Raw genomic sequence first — 20,781 nt, forward strand, 5'->3', positions numbered from 1 at the left:
TTTACTGGCCCACTACCTTCAAAGTGCTAAATGACCGAACAGGGTTGCAGAGAACCACCTGAAGGTAGAAATTGTTTCCACAGTATTAGGAGGTTGATGTTTTGTCTCTCCCTCCCTCCCTCCTCTCCCGCTAGCTGGGTTTTTGTTGTGGTGGTGGGGTTTTTTTTGTTTGTTTTGTTTTTGGTCCTCTGGGCATTTCAAAACAAGTGAGGAAAGAACCAACATAGAAAAAACAAGCACTAAGTTCTTCTAACACCCCCTTACTCGCCATCCCTTCTCCATCTCCTCCCCACCGCCACACACACACACACACACACACACACACACACACACACAGAGTCTAAAAAATGGTTGTTTTTTCTTGGGGCTGGCGTTGGTCTCCTCTGCGTCTGCTTGTTTGTTTGGGTTTTTATCACACCATTTCCAGAGGCTCTGGTCACGTGTAGTAGATGCCAGTACTTTGCATGAGGCTGGGGGGCTGGGAAGGGGCATGTTCCTGGAATAGATGAAAACGAAGGGCAGAAGTAGCCTTTGAACTTAATTTAAGGGTAGAACTTGGAGTCTTAGTAGTTTGGCTGTTTCTTCCCTACACAGGAGGAGGCGGATACAGGCACCTGACATCCCGGAGGTTCCCTCCCCCACTTTTATCCAGATAATAGGTTCCAAAGAACTTCACCAGGGGAAGAAAATAGTCACAAAATGGTTGCCCAGAGCCTAACCGTCATCCCACTGGTGGTGGGGCGGGGGGCGGGAGTGGGGCATGAAGCAGTCTGCCTCGTGGCATTGTGGTCTGCGGTCCGGTCGTGAGCCTTGCTCGTCAGGGAAAGCCACACCTGCCCCTGTGCAAGGAAGAGAGGGAGGGCTGAGGAATGCGTTTGGAGACACCCCTGAACCCCGATAGTCCCGCGTTGGATGCGCTCTCTCATTTCATCCTCGCGGCAACCCTGCATCTTGGGAATCCGTTCCCTGTTTTTTGCAGATACGGGCCCTGGGACAGAAGTATCATCACCTCCAGCGGCAGAGCCACATTCAAACCCTGGCCTTTATGTAGAGAGAGAGAAATCTGAGGGTCTCCACAAGGTATAAGAGGCTCACGTGCCCACCACAGAGCCAGAAACCGTCATCCCTTTGTCCCCGTCCAGGGGTGACTGCGGGGCAGCGGTCGTCAAGCTTCATCAGGAGGGGTTTTAAATCCCCCCAGCGCCGCCTCCTGACCTGTGGGGCTCACGCTGGACCCCGATCCTCTCCGGAGGATTTGGTTCAACTGGGTTTAACGTATTGCACTTGTCTCCCTCCGCAGATGGATTTGTCCGTAGAAACTCTCTTTAGCTTCATGCAAGAGCGCCAGAAAAGATACGCCAAATATGCGGAGCAGATCCAGAAGGTCAATGAAATGTCCGCCATCCTCCGCCGCATCCAGATGGGCATCGACCAGACCGTGCCCCTGATGGAGCGGCTCAACAGCATGCTGCCCGAGAGCGAGAGGCTGGAGCCCTTCAGCATGAAACCCGACCGGGAGCTCAGGCTGTAGACCTGCCCGCCCCCTCCTGCCGGGCGGGGCTGTCGTTCTGTGGGGACCCCGCCTGGCCCCACCCCAGCACGGCCCGAGGGCGAGGATGGCTGGAACCAGAGGGCCCTGATGTGACTGGATCTCGAAGCCGGTTGGAGGCTTCGGTTCTCCCTGAAGGTCTGACGCTGCCCTCCCCACCCCTTCCCTTGAGGCATTTTTTTCTGTTTGCAAAACGAAGCAAACCAAGCCTCGGTGCTAACCGAAGCTGGAACATTTGAATTATTAGGAATCTGTTACAGGACTCTGCATTGGGAATTGTTTTTATTTCGTTTAGGGTTTCGTTGTGTTTTTAGTTGGAAGCGCGTAGTGTCAGGTCTAGCTTGCGGAGTGAAAACACGGAGAGGAGGGGAGAAATGTTCAAAGCAGCTCTGGGCCCTCAGTGCCCTCAGGCCGTTCTCCTCCGCAGCCTTTCCGGGGTCTGAACTGCAAACATAAAGAACTAATTTGCTCCAGGTCTCGGTGTTGTTACTGTTCCTGCCCTGTTTACATCACGTCGGGTCTTTATCTGGGGCACCTCTTCCTGCGCTGGGGGTATTTGTTGGTGCACTAGGTTACGGTATCCCTCACATGTCGTCATCGGAAACCGAACACTTCCTCTCAGCATCCTCACGAGGTCCGCCTCCCCCCCCCCCCCCCCCCCCCCCGCGACTGGTTTCCTTGATGCACACGTAGTTTAGGATTCTTTTTATCACATCAGCACTGGCGAGGCTCCGAGTTTGTAACAGGGCTTTAACCGGCATTTATTTTACCAGCCTGGAAAGCCTGTGGTGTGGTCGGGGTTTGACATGCCTACAGCAGATATTTATTGAGCCCACTCGATGTGTCTGACGCTGTGCCCCGAATACAAAAATGTCTGGGTAGTCCCCGCCCTTCTTTTCTGAAGACACAAAACTTAGAACGCTACTGAATTTCTGTGGGAGTTTGGGAACTGAACTTGAGTAACCACAAAAGTTCTTAGAGCACGTCATAAATGTCCCCATGGAAGAAAAGACTGAAGACACAAAGAAATGGAATGTAGGAACAGAGCGAGGCGGGCAAGTGAGACCAAGCGCTGGGGGACACGGGGACGCCTCTGGAGCCAGCCTGTCATGCACCCCGTGCTCCCTTTATTCCTTCAACCTTTACAAGGCGTTTCTTAGACGTCAACAACAGCCTTTGGTATATTTATAAGATTAAAACGGGTCCCACTTAATTTAGCGTATCTTGGGTAAACTTGATCTGACTCTAATCTCAGATTTTAATCAGATACTATTTTGTAAGGTTCTTAGAACCCAGAATAAAATGTGGGACATAAAACAACTGGATGACAGAAGATACATGAGCAAACTAAGCTAAGTAAAAAAAATTTTTTTAATTCAGACACAGGAAAAAAAACCGCTTCTAGGATTTTTAAGGAACATCCCAAAAGTATCAAGATTGTTCATTCCTCTGAGCTGGAAAGACAAGATGGGCCAAGGAAAGAGGTCAAGGTGCATCCAGCTTTTCCAGAGGGCAACCTTCAGATCGCATTTCCGCCTCCATGGGACCCGATGCCCTTCCTTCCCCAGAAGGAAGATGGGGTAGAGATGTCCTGCCTGAGGCAATGAAGGGGTCGGAGGGAGTCGTGGGGGACTTGGAAGCCCTGTGCTGGGGAGTGAGGACTTTGTTGGGCCGCACTGGTGGAAGAAGTTTGTGTTTCTAATGCCTTTTGATGGTCAGGTTTACTGGGTCTTAAACCATTTCTAGAACAATTTATTGGTACAAATCAAGAAAGACATTCTGTTTCTTAGAAACCTACTAATAGCTAAGGTTAACGGGAGGGCAACATTTAATGAATAATGTGTCTTCCCTCTGATGGGCAAATACACATGCACATGTGTATCATGTAGTGATTTCTATCATGTAGTGAATTTCCGTATAATGGAGGATCTCGTTCTGAACTACATTCTAATCCATTGATCTTCCAATAGCATTTCGTGCTGTTTTTCATTTTTTCATACTGTGTTAATATAATTTCACAATACATTTTAATACCTGTTATAGCTACTAGACTCGGTGCCCCCTGCGCTCATTACAGTCTTCTAACTATTTGTTAGTTTCAAATTGGCAGAAATTGGTTTTTGCAAAAAAAAAAAAAGGAGTGCAAGGAATACTTCTGTTCCCTTTGCCGAGACCTACAGGAAGTGGCGTTTGTAAGCCACGCACATCATGGTCTTTTTCTGCGTTCCTGGCGTGTGCAGAACCCAGCTCTGAACGCAGGGCCGTGCCTGCAGCTTTCAGAGAACGAAGAGCTCTGAAAACAGCTCAGGGGTCAGGTGCTCTTACCATCACTGCACTTAGTACAATTTACAAATACAAGCGCAGAACAAATAAAAGCAGACACAGACTAAGCCTCCTGAGGATGGAGCTTTCTCACTGCGTTTTAATAGTTCAAGGCATGAACATGGCAGAAAGGCAGACCTAACACGGCAGGAGAAAATTCTCAGCCAGCCAGCTCTCCATCCAACTCGTTTTCTTACGAAGAAGTTAGACAAGGGCACCTGGCTGGCCCAGTCGGTGCAGCACATGACTCTTGATCCCGGGGTCGTGAGCTCAAGCCCCATGTTGGGCGTAGAGTTTACTGGAAAAAAAAAAAATGCATAAAAAGACAAAACGATTTGGGTCCTGAGTACATAGGGGCTTATGTACCACAGGCAAATTCGGTATTTTCTTTTTTAAGAGAATTCCAGTTGATCTTTGTGGTGTGGGGTGTTTTGGCAACGTTGTCAACTTGGCGAAGCTGAACTGTTTTCCAGAATTCCCTTCCCTATTCACTTCTGGTTAGGTAGGGGGTGGCCACAAGAGAAATTTGCACAAGTTTGGAAGCAGACGGAAAGCCGTAGCCGTGCTTACTTGCTGAAGGTCGCCGGACGCCATGCCCTGTTGCACCTCGTGCACGTTTTTGCAGACCCGCTGCACCTTTGGTGGGCGCAGCGGCCGGGCTCTCGGCTCCTCCGGCCCCCACAGAACTCTGCCTCAGGTTCTTCCAGATCGGGGGTCAGGTATGAATCTAGCTTCTCCTTCAGGTCACCTGCAGCAGGAGGACGAAGGCTTAGAGGAGAGGCCAGCGCGGGTCCGGCCAGCAAGAGGCAGATGCGGGTTCCCGAGAGTGGCTTGCAGGCTCCAGCTGTCCCGGTGCTCCCAGACTGCACTGCCGCCTTCTTTCCGGACCACCCGCCCAGGGACTTCAGGTGAACAAGCAGCAGCTGAACTGGGGCTCTCTTACCAGCATCTGTAATTCAGTGCTGCAGGTCAGTCCTTTAACAACCCCCTGATTCTCTATCACTGCTAGTGGCTCTTCTCAGATGGATGGACCCCTGACTGGTAATGTGCAATACCAGTCCTTTACCTCCTCGGGATTTGACCTTTTCTGAAGGATTCTGGGAATCTGATCTGTCATTTGAAGAGAGAGTTCTGCTGGCTCTCTGTCCCTCAATGCCCAGTGACCCATCCGGACCCTACAGGATGCTTCGGGGACAAAAAGGCAACCGGTTGTCATCAGAGAGCCGGACTGTCCGTTTCCAGCCTTGAATCTTGACACATCACTTAATTTCCCTGAGTCTGTTTCCACCTCCCTACCGTGTGAGCTGGTCTGGGTGCCCCTGCCTGCTCCAGGATGCCACTTTTGTGACAGCGAGAGGCATCTTTAGCTGCTGTCTCTGAGCAGTGCCCCTTGGTTTTGGTAGTGACTTTAAATTACGAGCTCCCAACAGAGAGCGTCTTTCCTTCTCTTTATTAATTAGAAAGTGTCCAGCGGCTCCCCTCTTTTGAGAATCTGTTTTGCATACCTATCTATGCATCTCTATGAACACTGTCAAATAGGTCCCTAGACCGCAGGCTCCTTGCTTGACTCGAAGTAGGAGGCTGGTGGAAGCTGGCCTTCACCCCTTGTATTATGTGCATGGAAGTTTCTAGTAAATGAATTGTGGGCTTGGGGTGCCTGGGTGGCTCAGTCATTAGGCATCCAACTCTTGGTTTCGGCTCAGATCATGATCTCATGGTTTGTGAATTAGAGCCCCCACATCGGGCTCTGCGCTGACAGAGTCAAGTCTGCTTGGGATTCTTTCTCTCTCTCTCTCTCTGCCCCTCTCCCTACTCAAAGTGAATAAATATTAAACAATTAATTGTAGGGTTAAGAGCAATAGTGTAGGCTTCATGAGAGCCTATATAATTATACAGATGTCATGTCTTTGTTTCCCTTAAAATTCTGTCATTCTTTGGAACATAATTTATATTCTTGGCCCAGAGTATTTGATGAAATGAATTTTGGGGACTCCGTATCCAGAGATACAGGAGTGCACTCAAGAAATTAGGTGGGTTTTTTATTAAAAAAAATATCTTCTGGGTATTTCTTTGCTTCTTTCCACTGACCTAGGAAGCAGGTTCATTACCAAACCTGCTGTTTCCAAGGTTACGTAAAGTAATGGCCCTGGGGGACTGACCTGTGCCACCGCTTTTGTGGATTTGTAGAACTCACTTACCTTTGGCATTTCCCTCACCAAGTCCCGGGACAAGACCAGGAATCTTCAGAAATGAGAGCCGTGAGCAAACACGTTTTAAGAGTTGAGTGAAATTGTCTTCCCAATTTGTTTATACCTCAGCTAAACTGAGACCTACACCACGCAGTAGGAAATTACTTACAATGCTGATCCTGAAGACTGAAGGGTAGAGTGAAGTGACAGTTTTGCTTCTTGGGGGACGTTTTAGGTGAACTGTTCTACATCCCAAGAGAAGATGTCATTGCTGTAGGCTGATTTGTAATGAGGAACATTTGATTTTTTGCACACACACAGGGCATGTAGCTTCCATTCAGATGCCCCAACTACAGAGGGGAAGGGTGACCAGATAACTTATCCACAGGCCTCAGACCAAAAAATAAAAAAATTTGGCAGCCAGACCTAGTTGCTTACTAGGGGACCCAGTATCTCATGTGTCGTGCTGACGTGTGCCCATTGCTCTCAGGAATCTGTTCTGGGTTATCGGTGTCAGTGTGAGACCCGAGGGAACTTGCTAATGACCCATTTTCTTCACCAGTTGAGGCATATTCCTACTGCCACCTTTTATTTTTATTCTACAGCGAGGCAGGATTCATGCCAAAAGCTTTGGTGAACCAAGTACTTTAAATTCAGCCTTTGAAACTGTCCCAGTTCCCTTGAGCAGAGAGAACCCCGACCACAGCCAAACTGACCCTCTCCAAGCCGCCCTGTTTGCCTGTGACTCTGCTCCTGCGAGGTCCCATTCAGCATTTCCTGTGGGACCGCGTTTCCACTTTTACTATTTCGGCTAGAACCAGTGGAATGAAGCTTGTTTTTACATAAACCCGATTTGATGCCCCTGCACATAACGTGATTGACTTGTGAACATCTTCCAAGGTAGTGACGTAATTTTCCAGTTGATTTCTCAATACTGTAGGATATAACCAAGTATAATTACGCTGCACAAGGATGAATGGGCCTCACAGACTGCTCGAAATAACTCCCTTCCCTCTTCCATTTATAGATGCGGAAGAGTAATATTCAGAGAAAAGCACCTCGACAAATTTTACTAGACCTAAAACATTTCTGCCTCGCGTCCGAGGACAAAACCAGATGGGATATAAAAGAAAACGCCAGTGAAGGCTTTGAGGGTAAAGAGTTGCTGTCGTCTGGCCCCATAAGGTACACCCTCCCCTTCCCATCTAGACCTTCCCGGTTTCCCCTTAGCCCAAGCCCTGGTCTAATTTTTGTTGTCAGACCCAGACTAGTCTCCAGCACTAGCCTGCCCTTGATGGTCTCTCAAGGGGCCCCCGGTCAGTGCGTGTACATACACCTTCTCATCCAAAGCCTGTCACTCGAACACCTGCTGCCTCCAGCCACCGTCCGTCTCTGGAGGCAGATTTATTCTACACCCCCTTTTCTCTCCGGTGCCCAACCCTGGTTCTTTGCAAGGTCCTGGCCAAGTCTCTGCCCACCCGGTACAATCCTTCTCGCTTGTAAATTTTCTTAAATTTAGCTTCAGCTCAGAAGCCTGTCACAACCAACTTAAATGACATCACCTGTAATTCTATTATTCCAAGATAATATGCTTTATTATGAAGCATATTGATTTATAAATGTAAATGCTTTATTCCCTTGATGCATAATTATTGACACACTGATGGGACTAAGCTGCTAGTCTCACATATTGTCACGTGCAGTGTCATTTATAAGCAGAGGGGTCGTTGAGATGTACGTGGCAAGGATGCAGAACAGACCTTTAATAACTTCCTCAGTTTTCCCCACAAGAATTCTAAAACCACGTATACATCCCATTAGAATGTACCACAAATGCGTATCTGGTCTTCGTCCTCCCCTGTACCTATTCTTGATACAGTCAGCAAATATTTGCCGGGTGCCTGGGGTTCTGCACTGTCGTGGGCATGTGGTGTGCATGTTAGAGAACACGGGCCAGCATTGCGCCCTTAGCCAAGCGTCCCGTGTGAATGATGGCGCACGTACTACATCCGACGCCCCCACCACGTTGTTTTCAGCCAAGTCCTCTCTGACGTGAGAGCAGGGCAGGTTCCGCCACGCCCTCCTTTTGCAACTTGGATGTTGCTCTTCCCACCGAGTATAGTTGCAAGGAAACAGTCCTCTTATTTATGTATAAACAGGTACCAGTTTTGATTTTATTTCATATTAACATACATGAACATCAAAATGAGAAATGCACAATTTAACCATTCGGCGGCATCTTACTCCAGAAGAACAGTATATTCATATTAAACATTTATACAGTCTTTCCACCTAACTTGACAAATGTTCTAAGCCATTGTCCAGCATTTCTCACACAGAAGTCTAGTTTTGCTCTTTAGAAATCACCATTCACTATCACCCCGGTAGCCTCCGGGGCTTCCCCAAGATCACTCAGAGAGCCAGCCACCCCCGCCCCCAAGCAGCTCCAGGGCTTGCCCCTGAGGCATGGCAGTCTGGATCCCAAGAACTGATTATTTGACATTCGCAATCAAGGACTAAAGGTTTTAGTGTCTGACTACATCATCAGTCTTAGGAAGGAAGGGGACCGTGGCCAAGAGAAATGGAAGGCAAATTTCTGCCCAGAGAGGTGTTAAAACCAAGCCCCCCCCCCCCCCCCAACCCTCCTGGGACATATGTAAGATTGGAGCTGTTCCTTTCATTTCTCAGAAACGTTCCACGGTTGTGACCAGACCCTGGAAGAAGGGTGTGTGTATATGTAACACGTCAAAAATTACTCTGTGAAACCTGGAGAATGTCTGGTTACATCCCAAATTTAAATGTATGTGGAAAAATTCCGATCATTGAGAACTTTTTCAATATAATGACAGTGACTTCCCTGTGCGGTGCCCTCTCTTCCTGCCTTCTTTCTACACCCAGATCACAGCGCGTTATTTGCGCACAACCAGTTAGGTTACACGAAGCTCAGCATCATCATGAACAAGTCAGCTTTGAGTCACGCCATTCATTCTGTGCTGGTTTCAGCAGTCATCACAGGAAACACAAAGTCACATCCTAGTCAAAGGACTATCCATTTCTCGAACACAGAAAAACCTGAGATATGAGTCAGCAACTAGCTACACTTACAGTAAAGAACGACAACCCCCCCCCCCCCCCCCACACACACACACAAAAGCTGCTGACGTGAATTAAGGCTTCAAAAGAGGGCCACACTATAGTTGACAAGACTCAAGCCAGGGAGTTTAAAAGCAGGTATGTACTAACACTTGTATCCTTGTTCCAATAACCTATTTTCAGCTGCCAGGATTGATTCCATACAGTGATTGTAGGTCAAAGGCTGAGAGACCACCTTGGTCCTGCTCCATTTTGATGTGTCCCTTCTACTGAAAGAATACTGGGGATAGTTTCTGAGAATAGCTTGGCTGTAGCTTTCCACTCTGCTCACAATGAATCAAATCCAACCACCTTCCCCTCACTTTCCTATACTGTGTTACTCTGAACACTCCTTACGTCACCAGCCTCTCAGCCCTATTAGTAAATCGGAAAGGGAATCACAGAACTACCACCCTCGTCACGTGCTGAGGAGAAAACCATCGAGAAAAAATTGAGTTTCCTGCTTCTCCTCAGCAACGTTAGTTCTTTAATTTTTCCATAGTTTCTCCCTCTTGATAGTTTCCTATAACATTCTACCTAACTGTTAGATTTTTACAAAACCTATATGTGCAGTGAGACCAAAATGGAAAAAACTGTACTCTGGCTGAGAACTCGAAGGTTCTGCTGCTCTGCTACCGACCCAAGTACATCCCCATCTGGCTGAAACCAAGGTAACAACACCGTTCTGAACAATTCTCGGATTTACAGGGAGGGAGGTAGACTTGTTTAGCCTCCCGACCTTAGCTTCAGTCATTATGCTGCCAGATCCCTGGCCGTTAAGTGGAATCCTAGATGGTTTCCCTTCTCTTCATAAAGCTGAGAAGAAGAAAACAAGGTACCACCTCCATCCAGGCCCTACTGGAAATTTGTGCAGAGATAGTCTGAACTGGTCTGCAAAATGTGCCTAGCTACCTACCTACCCACAAGGCCTAGGACACAGGCTACCAGACTTGGTAGTGGTGAGAGCCCCGACTTGCAGTCTGAGGTACTGAGTGTGCTCCGAAGGAGACCACGGCAAGGCCCCTAACGGTCTGTCCGGCAGCGTGATGCGCGCATCGGCTGCCGGGTGAGCGTGGACGCGTGAATCCGCTTTGGATGCGATCGTTTCTCTTGCGTTTACCATGAGGTTCTGTCCCTAATGGGGTCTACCCGCCCGACCCACGAGCTGGCTCAGTCTCAGCGCTAAGGTGCACTACGGAAGGGACAGGACAGAGACTAGTGCTTGAGATCTCCTGTGGCACGACACGAAAATTAAATGGTAGGGGATTCTGTCCTCCAACACCAAATACAACCGGATTTAGGAAGAACGAGAGGATGTGCAATTCGCTGCAAAGTTTCTCATCTGTCTAGGAGGAAATCTAGCATTTGCCCTTCCGCTTTCGTTGAGAGACGTGTCAGCTGATCTCTCAAGTGCAGGTGTGGAGAGACACCTGTGTTGATCCATCTTTTGCTTTTACACCATAGCTCCGTTTTCCAAAAATATATATGTATGTACATATATATACTTCAGATTTACAGGGAATATTTTTTTGTGAACAAGACAAACATTGTCAACAGAAGTCACGAGTGTCTGTCTCCTCAGGAGACCTCAATGATCTCCATGCTGCCTGAAAAGCTAGACTGGCTGCCCACCTTCCCCAGCTCTTCCCGCGACCTGTTCTCGGACATGATGCTCTCGCCAAACTCCATCTGGCAGCTTCTGCGTTTAAACTGCTTTTCAAAGGGGCTCTCTTCGTGCCAGCTCCGCCGCGAGTCGGGCCTGTCGCCCGGCTTGTGCCGCCTGCGCACGGAGTACGCTTGGTCGCTGCCGGTGGGCAGCTGGCTGCAGCTGTAGGCCGAGTAGCCGGCGCTGCCCCCGTACATGGCGGAGGCAGAGTAGAAGCGCGAGGGCTCTGTGGCAAAATACCAGCTGTTGGCCAGGGAAGGGGCGGAGGTCTGGGGAGCCAAGATATCTGAGTGCCAGCCCTTGAGGCCCAGCCCGGCGGCAGACTTGGCGAGGTGCTGCTGGCTGGCGGACAGGCCCAAGAGGAAGCTGGTGTGGCAGTTGTCCTCCACGCTCCCGCTTCGGTGCAGCGGGGAGAAGAGGGACCGCTGGGCGGCGCCACCGCCCGTCGCTCGCACCGAATGCAGCCGCTTGCCCTGGCTCTCTGCGGGCCTGGTGGGCTGAGGCTTCTTGGGGAGGTTGGCTTCCTCCTTGTCGGGGCTGGTTTCTGGAGTCTGCTCCGACACCTCCTCGACCGGAGAGAACTGGCAGAGCTTGCTGGTCCCATCCAGAGCCGCGGAGGGTTTGTAGTATTCCAGAGCATCCTCTGACGAGGGGAAACCGTGCAAGGATGCGGCCACGCTGGCCGAGTACGAGACGGACTTGATGTCCAGAGAGAAGGAGCGCTTGAGCTTCCTGCTGTCCTCCAGCTTGCCGGACGGCAGGTGCAGTCCGCTCAGCGCCTGGACCAGCGGGCCGTCCTCCGGCAGTGGCGGCTGCGAGCCGGGCGCGCTGGCAGGGTGCGCGGGCCTTTGCCCTGCCGCCTCTGAGGTAGCGGAGTTGGCACAGGGTGGACCGAGGCACATCTCGCTCTTCTGTCCGCCCTCGGAGACTGCGGGCACAGGTTCATTTGGCTTCTCCAGGTGCAGCAGCTTGAGTTTGCTCTTTGGCCCTGATGTGCCGGTCTGGTTCTTAATCTTCTTCTCGTAGTCCAGGAGTTGGCCCAGAAAATTGAAGTTTGGAGATATAGTAGGTCTTTTTTCTTTCACAAATCTACGAAGAGAGGAAAGAAACAAAAACCTCAAATTTTACAACTACACTTTATCTTAAGAACAGTGTTAAATCAGAGTACTAAGTGAATAAATAAGATAGGAAAATATTAGAGCCTCCCAAATACCTATGGAAGATGACTGGCTTAAAAGTTCAAGGTGGAGAATAAAAGGGCCTTTGCACTGGGAGAGCTTTATACCACGTCCTTGGAGCATGCTAGAAAGAGAGGGCCCAGGGCCCAGAAGCTCTAGTCTTAGCCAGCTTGTTTCCAAGGACCCAAGGTTTCCAATGCAACAGATAAGAGAGGATTCCGTCCTCCCCGCCAACTCAGGCTGGTGCTGCCCTCAGAAGTACGGTGTGACAGCCACTCTCCCGCTTCAGTTTCCCAATATCAGGCCTTCTCAAAGTCCTCATAGTCCCTTCCTCAGGACATTTCATATGTTTAATTAAGGACCAGAAAAGCAAGTATCAGATGGCCACAGCCTCAAAGCACACACCTGAGCTCCTTCTCTTTGTATCCAGCACGACAGCCAGCAGACAGAATCATCAGCCGTCAGCTGGCCTCTGTGTGCTAAGCACTAGGCCAATGCATTAAACAGAGTATTATATTCGGTTCCCCAAACTCACACAGCTGGAATTCAAAACCAGGTCTCATGTCTGCATCCATTTTGGTAACCACTGTGTTAAAAAAGAATCTTCAAGGGGTAAAAACTAGTAATAAATAGCTTTTCTATTTAATTGTGGAAACACAGACTCCTAGAGATAGTGGAAAAATCCTTCGATGGTTTCTAACCTTCATGGACACACCTCAGAAGATGCAGGAGTGAAACTACATTGAAAATTTGTATTTGAATATGGAGAAAAATCAAACTCCTTGGAGATCAAGTAAACCTAAAGCAAATTAACAAAGCCAGAGACAACTGGCTCAACTGTAACAAGTACAAATGCAGGGTCCTCATAGTAAGACTTCAAAACATGACATAAGAGTGCTTTTGCTTCTGGTTTCTACACGGTACCAGAAGACTTTTAGGGAGAAAAGCCTGAATTGAGGACAAGGGAATTAATGCAGACAAAGGGAGGGTCCTTCTCCTCCAGTCTCATTCCTCAAATGAGAAGCTCTTCAGGTAGCTCATTTCTTCTTTCCAAATTTTCCAATTTGAGAAAAAGTCCAGTTGTCACAATAGGCCTGCTTCCCGCATCTATATTTATGGCCGTTTATCGCATGAAAACCAATCCCCGCTATCCACGCAGGGGATCCAGATTCACCCACCAAACTCCGGTCCTCACGCCCATGTCACTTGCCTGCCTTCCATCTGACCAAGGGTGGGGGGAGCAACCCAGTCCAAATGCAGAATCTGGGCTACTCTAGAATGAATGGAGGAAATTCCACTCAGTGAATGGATTTTGACAATAACTTGGTCTTGTACGTAGGGTTTTTCCTCACAGTGATAAAAGCACAAAGTTTGAAGCAGAAGTAGGAGTTCTATAACAGGTATCCTGCTGGAGCTTTTTTCTCCTATGTACTTCCCCAATTAGGAAAAGATACAAACTCACTTAACAGGGTAGAGATCTGTTTAGATTTGTTTTTCCTTAAAATTAAAAAGTAGCTGCAGATGAATCTGACACATGTTCAGGTAGAACTCATGCTGACTTATATTCTTCTCTAATCTTTGAAAAACCATTTAAAAATTCAGTCACCTGTAAAGAATGTAACTAAAATAGTCCTGTTTTGCTGTAATTTGGCTACCCACCCTCCTCTCTCTTCATGTCTCAGGTCCAGTGAAAACCCAATCCACAAGGCATATCCCTGTCCTCACCTGTAAGCTTCGTCTAAGGACATGTTCATCCTCTTCATGATGTAGGCGATGGCGATGGTGGCTGAGCGAGAGACGCCAGCTAAGCAGTGTACCAGGACACATCCGTTGCAGGCTTTTGCTTTCTCTGCAGGAGTCAAATTCGAGAAGGGTCACCGTGAACAACTTTGTTCAACAGTGAGATCTTGTTGCCATTTGCTTACTTGCATCTGATAACTCAAAGTAAATCTCCTGTATTCATAATATTCTTCCTTTCAATAGTTTTTAAGGAGGTAAGGGAAGATAATTTCCCCCACCATTTACATATAGGACAATGGGGGTTGGTCCCAATATGTTAATAAGCAGCGAGTCCCCTACTCAAGATCGCCTCTTACTTGGTACATTTCCCAATGTGTTTTTTACATTATTGTTTTTAATTTTAATAATTTTCCCTGAGTATAAATCCTACATTGTGATGACATGATTCCATTTGTTTAGTGTAGAGAATTTCATAATTACAGAGAAGTATAAAGAAAATAACACCCCAAATCTTAAGATTTAGCTAATATTTTGTTTACCCATATTGTCTGACACTCCCAACTTTTTTCTAGTTATGTAAGAGACACTAATTTTTTTTCCAGTTTTGAGATATAATTTTCAGTTTTGAGATATAACTGACATATAACATTGTATTTTAGGTGTACGGTATAATGATTTGCTACGTATAAGAGGTATTACATTTTTAAAAATATTTTCTCATTTCAAACATATGTGCCATACCTCACTAACTTAAAAAGCAGGAGGGAGAAAGACTTCATCACGATAGCGCATCAGAAAGCAAAAAGATACCAGGTCAAGCTACTTTTAAAATGCTGACTCATAGAATCTTTCTTCCTATTGTTTCCTATTTTTGTTTAGGAGAATTTTCTGTAGGTCATAAAGTGGCTCAACATAATTCATTTGCTGAGTTTAAGAAGAAAACTGTGTATATACTAGGAATCAGGTTTAGCAGCTCACTTTAATGAGGACCAAGGGAACTTGTACCTTTCCTGGATATGGAGATGTTACTGATTGCATCATGTATATTCTGTACAACAGGGTAGGACTTTTGGACACTTTGTGAGAACCAAGAACATTCAAGCAAACAGTGCTGCCACCTCACTGTTGTGGGGCTTTAAAAGGCTACTTGTAGGAGTGGGCAAAGTTATCCCACACAGCCTGGAAGCTACTCATATTTTAGCCAATATTATGACTGCCTCGATTCTAAACAACTACACACGTGCTCACCATGAACTGCTGCCATGGAGCTAAATTCTTCCCTTTTCCTTCTTGTTTTAGCTGACGGCACCAAAAGTTTACCAAACCTTATGTTAAAGTTCTTATAATTAACATATCCAGGGAATCTGCTCTGGCAACTGAACAGTAATACAAGGCCATTCCAATCTCACCACCTCTGTTACAAATATTACAAATTCCAGGGTATGTGATTTGTTATTATGTAGAAAACACATAGGGCTTTTGGATAGTATATGAAAAATCAAACAGCCTTCCTTAGATAAAGAAATCAAACACAGTGGAATAGTAACAAATGAACACGAATACTTCTTGAAATTAAGAAATATGTATATACAACATAATACTACATAAACCCATGTACATAAAGTCCATTACCTTCCTGGGCCTACAGAATACTCTTCCTTATCTCAACTATACAGGACTTAGCCTGTACTGATCTTAGTATTTCCCCTTTTGCCTTGGCTGCTAAGAAGCTCAGAGTTAAGATTTTCACACAATTTCAATAGGTAACTGTAATTCAGATTATACTTCTTCTACCCCCATATTACTTGATTCTTGCCCTTTTTTCCATTTTAATGTGTATGTGTGTCAATGCATCTTTTGATCCCAGTCTCAGACTGTAAGCTGCCTTAAATTCTTATTGGAAGTAGGCTCAGTTTCAATTTTTTTAAAATGTTGACAATATTCTCTCAATTATTTAAAATAATTATCTCAAAACAAGTCTGTAAGGATCTATAAGGATCTTGCTCCTAACTACCTCAAAGGGTTTAACATTGGGCACATATTATGCAGTAAACACAGTAAATGGGATATGCACCCACATCTTCCTTTAAAAACAATGTTTATTGACTTGGATGAATGTTGCCGAGAAGTAGGGAGGCATGAAGTTCCTTCATCCTTCAAACACAGCAGTACCAAGGCCAGAAGACTTGGAATTCCAGGAATCTGGGCTACAGAGTGACAGAAACATCTCCAGGGGCCCACAGGGACAGTTTGGCGGGACAGGGATGCATGATTGCAAATTGGGAGAGATAAAACAGACAGCATAGGCACTGACTGAAGGAGGATCTCCTTCAGTGGAGAGACAAAAGAAAGAAAAAAAGAGGCTGTGGAAGCATGGTATTGTATTTGGACAAGAGAAAAGCCTCTCTGGACCATGGACCAGGGAACAGAAAAAAGCAGTTAGTCTCTAACTTGCAAATAGCCTTAGGAGTGACAATCCAGGGTTGTGCAACTTTCTCTGGACCAGGACTGGAGCCGGCTGCCAGTCTGTGCACCTGGCCCTGGTGGGGAGGGGGAGCTGGCCCCAGGCTCGGTAGTGAGCTCAGAGGTGATTTGGGAGAAAGCTGTCCCCCTCCCTCAAGTGCCGTGGCAGAGGGTATATTGGCGTTCCAAGGACAAAAGACCCTGCAGGCACCTGCCAGCCAGCGGTCCTCTATCAGCTGGTTGGGCAGAGTGACACTACCCTGGAACCAGGGTGCCCAGGGCAGGATCCTTTAAAACAACGGGGTGTGAATCCCAGCCGAGTACCTGGGAGGCATGGGAGACTGCAGCAGGACAAACCAGCCCACTCTCACCCACACGGCACTGTGAGGACAGCCTGAACATTGTGGTTTGGAACACCCGGTCCAGGGAGGAGAGACTGGGGTGTCGCCATTTTTCTCCCCATCACCAAAAAGGTGGGGCTTCAGAGAGGACAGTGGGCCCCCAGTGGAGGTGGGACCCGCCTACACCAAACCACACCCTCTGCACCCGGTAACTGCGTATCTGCCAGAAAACTGACACTGACCAAACCAGATGGCCCCTCCTCCAGACCAGCACAGCCCCCATTCCAAGGCATCATCCAATAAGTCTGATGATTTTGCATTTCTGATTTGATTCTTGGTCAAGTCTTATTTTATACACACACACACACACACACACACACACACTTTTCTTCTTTCTTCCCTTCTCTATTCTGGTTGTTGGTTTGCTTAAACAGACATTTTTAATGTATTATTTTTACACCTCTTCTGTATCTCCTTCTTTATTTTCCTCTCTTTCTCTCAGGATTAAGCCATATAGTTTCTCTTAATCTCTGCTTGGTCATTTTTCCCCCCACCCCTGTCATTTCTCTCTTTGTATAAGATAAGGCTTCTTCCACTCTACTCCTTTTTTAATTTTTTCCAAGGTCACTTTAATGAACAAATCAAAGCACACCTGGTGGAGGGTCCAAACCACCACGTAGGGAGATAAAGCAACCAGAGTCACAACAACAGAGAGTACACAACACACTCCAAAAACACCTCCTGAAGGGATAGGCCCTGGACAATGTATGACCCCTTTTTAATATAGTAGTGCTCGCAGGTGCAGGACACATAACAAGCTATTAAAGCACGTAAAAGACAAAAAAGTAGCCAAAATGATGAAAGGGAAGAATTCTCCCCAAAAGAAATTCCAGGAAGGAATGACAGCCAGAGAATTGGTCAAAATAGATATAAACAATATATCTGAGCAAGAATTTAAAATAATAGTCGTAAGACTAATAGCTGGGCTTGAAAAAAGCATAGAAGACAAGAGAATCTATTGCTGCAGAGATCAAGGACCTAAGAAATAGGCACAATGAATTAAGAAATGTTGTAAATGAGGTGCAAAATAAAGTAGGTGCAATGACAGCAAGGATGGAGGAAGCAGACAGGAGAATAAGTGAAACAGAAGATAAAATTACGGAAAATGATAAAGCTGAAAAAAAGGTAGGAAAATACTAGACCACGAGGGGAAAATTAGAGCCCTAAGTGATTCAATGAAACAGGCATGGCGAAACCGGCAAAACACAAAGATAAAGAGAGAATTCTGAAATCAGCTAGGTACACATGGGCCTTAACCTACAAGGGAAGACACATAAGGGTAGTAGCAGACCTGTCCTCTGAAACATGGCAGGCCAGAGGGCGTGGCAGGAAACAGTCAATGTGCTGAGTAGGAAAAATATGCAGCCAAGAATCCTTTATCCAGTAAGGCTGTCATTCAGAATAGAAGGAGAGATAAAGGCTTTCCCAGACAAACAAAAACTGAAGAGTTCATGATCACTAAACCAGCACTGCAGGAGATCCTAAGGGGGACTCTGTGAGTGGAAACCGCACTGAGATACCACCTTACACTGGTAAGAGTGGCTAAAATTAACAACTCAGGAAACAACAGATGTTAGTGAGGCTGTGGAGAAACAGGAACCCTCTTGCACTGTTGGTGGGAATGCAAACGGGTGCAGCCGCCCTGGAAAGCAGTGTGGAGGTTCCGCAACAAATTAAAATAGAACTACCCTGTGACCCAGCAATAGCACTACTAGGAATTTATCCAAAGGATACAGGTGTGCTGGTTCATAGGGGCACAGGTACCCCAATGGGTATAGCACCACTATCAACAATAGCCAAAGTATGGAAAGAGCCCAAATGTCCATCAACTGATGAATGGATACAGAAGATGTGGTTTATATATACAATGGAATACTACTTGGCAATGAGAAAGAATGAAATCTTGCCATTTGCATCAACATGGATAGAACTGGAGGGTGTTAAGTGAAATAAGCCATACAGAGACAGACAGATACCATATGCGTTCACTCTTATGTGGATCCTGAGAAACTTAACAGGAACCCATGAGGGAGGGGAACAAAAAAAAAAAAAAAAAAAAGGAGGTTAGAGTGGGAGAGAGCCAAAGCATAAGAGACTCTTAAAAACAGAACAAACTGAGGGTTGATGGGGGGTGGGAGGGAGGGGAGGGTGGGTGAGGGGTATTGAGGAGAGCACCTGTTGGGATGAGCACTGGGTGTTGTATGGAAACCAATTTGACAATAAATTTCATATATTTTAAAAAAAATTGAAAAAGGCTGGAAGGAAATAAAACGATGATAACAGATGTGTTAGGATGCTGAAGTTACAGGTTTCCTTTTCTCTGTTTTTCGGATTTTCTGCATTGTATTTACATTGCTTTTACAGTCACAACATCTATGAGGATGTATTTTAAAAATCTGATTGAAAAGTGATTTCACTGGATTGGTTCATTAGAACACATTTCTTGGCAGCAGTGTGTGTGTGCCAGGCAGCTACACGCTGGGAGTAATGAGGCTGCACAGACAACAGTCTGCCGTGTGGGGCAGGGAGGGAACAGAAAGGTTGTAAAGGTGGGGAGCAGGTGCTGGAGGGTCTGGAAATGTTAGGCTAAGAACAGCAGGTTCCTGAACAGGGGGCAACAAAAATACTGATGGTGAAAACTGGAGAGAAGAAAAACAAGCTGCCACCACAGCTATTTGGGAATAAAAATCTTTTAACAAAGGGCAGAGAGGATAACAAAAGGGTAAGGGGAAGCCAGTGAAGATGTGAAGTTACAAAGGCTAAAAATAAAGAAGTAATAATTGAGCTTCTAGAGGACAGCTCAAAGAAAAAGAAAACCAAAGGACTTCTCAGATGTTAATTTTTACAACCACTACTACTTACTAAGAGCCAATTATAAGTTAGGCGAGTGGCAAGGTATTCTAGGTACGTTATCTATTTTAATCCTCACAATATCCCTATAAAGTGATACATTATCTTCAGTTTCCAGATCAGGAAACGGAGGACCTTACCCAACATCACTTAACTAGTACCCAAGGAAGACGGGACTCAAATACAGTTTGGCTCCAAAGTACATGCCCTTAGTCACCTCCCTGTATGGCCTACATTTAAACTCAAGAGGCGAGGCAGGAACCTGGAGCAGCAGCGACTGGGACTGGGGCCACCTGGTGCGTGTCCTGTAGTGCAAACAGGCAACCCGAGCTCACTGCTGCCCGTGTGAACTAAAAACAAAGACAAAACTCCATGAACACTTGAGTACTTCCAACAAACCCAGAAACTTACTGGAATTTACCTAAATAATAAAAAGAAAAAACACCCGCAAGCCTGGAAGTTTCTAAGCCCTGGTATGAGGGTGCATCTTCACAGCGTGCACTCAGCCATGACCCACCCTCACGTAAAGCACCCTAGAGACCAGCAACTACCGTGACTGTGCACTGGATTCCAAAACGTGGCTGGACACTCTGCCCTCAATGACCTGGGTGGGATAAGGACAGTGGCCCTAGGAAATAGGCACAAGCAGGTGAAATACTGAGGAGTATGAGGAGTATAAATATTTTCAGATGTTACAAATAAATGACAATATGTGTACTTGGGTGTGTTTAACCAAGTTGGAACACAGTAAATTCTTTTTGTCTGAATTAAAAGTGGCAGGATGACCCCAATACCTCCCATGAAAGAAGAAAGTAAGTTGGGGCAAAGTTATTCATATTCTCTCTTTTCTGCTAACCCTCCTAAAAGCTTAGACATTGTGATGCGTTAAGAGAATCAGGTTCTCTTCTAAATAGATTCTGAAACTGCACTTTTAGCTGAAATTAGAGCCAAATGTCTTTGGATTGATGTGACATGGAATGGGAACATTAACCATAACGTTAAAAAAAGAGAACGTTTGTTCTCTTTTAAAGAGGCAAAAACTGAATGATATACTGAATATTTCCTAGAAGTACAATGGTGGGGGTGATTAATTTGGGGAGTTTTGTTTGTGAATACTGTAATGTGAATTATCTAAGCCATTTATCTTCTGGCATTTCAAAGACTGCATTCTAATTAAAGATGAAAAGTTTTAGCAATCTGGAATCTTGAAGAAAAAAAAAAGGCAGAACTGTTTTGGAATTACTCAATGTTCCAAAAGCATTATCTAGAAAAAAAAAAAATTCCTCTCACA

The 20,781-nt window shown here is 46.2% G+C and overlaps 2 protein-coding genes and 1 long non-coding RNA gene across 11 annotated transcripts in view; 2 read left to right on the plus strand and 1 right to left on the minus strand.

Moving 5' to 3' along the window:
- The window catches only part of BORCS5 (BLOC-1 related complex subunit 5), a 96,917-nt gene extending 94,895 nt beyond the window's left edge, over window positions 1-2,022 (plus strand). For 3 of the 4 annotated variants that reach the window (XM_027035582.2, XM_015061709.3, XM_053225843.1), the window contains exon 4: window positions 1,301-2,022. In XM_027035582.2, coding sequence (XP_026891383.1) covers window positions 1,301-1,531 — 231 coding nt within the window. In that variant the 3' untranslated portion in view covers window positions 1,532-2,022. The remainder of the gene's footprint in view (window positions 1-1,300) is intronic. The other variant, XM_053225842.1, reaches the window with a different exon arrangement.
- A 2,219-nt stretch (window positions 2,023-4,241) lies between these two features.
- LOC106965646 (uncharacterized) lies at window positions 4,242-14,001 on the plus strand. The gene is made up of 3 exons (XR_003412969.2): window positions 4,242-4,839; window positions 7,088-7,245; window positions 13,719-14,001. It is a non-coding gene; the product is annotated as an uncharacterized LOC106965646 (long non-coding RNA).
- Window positions 8,202-20,781, minus strand: part of DUSP16 (dual specificity phosphatase 16) — an 86,921-nt gene continuing 74,341 nt past the window's right edge. For all 6 annotated transcript variants that reach the window (XM_027035587.2, XM_053225839.1, XM_053225840.1 and 3 more), the window contains 2 exons: window positions 13,762-13,885; window positions 8,202-11,947 (listed from right to left, as the gene is read on the minus strand). In XM_027035587.2, the coding sequence (XP_026891388.1) occupies window positions 10,771-11,947; window positions 13,762-13,885 (1,301 nt within the window). In that variant the 3' untranslated portion in view covers window positions 8,202-10,770. The remainder of the gene's footprint in view (window positions 11,948-13,761; window positions 13,886-20,781) is intronic.

The sequence above is a fragment of the Acinonyx jubatus genome, chromosome B4 (assembly GCF_027475565.1).
Source record: "Acinonyx jubatus isolate Ajub_Pintada_27869175 chromosome B4, VMU_Ajub_asm_v1.0, whole genome shotgun sequence".
NCBI classification, from domain to species: Eukaryota; Metazoa; Chordata; class Mammalia; order Carnivora; family Felidae; genus Acinonyx; species Acinonyx jubatus.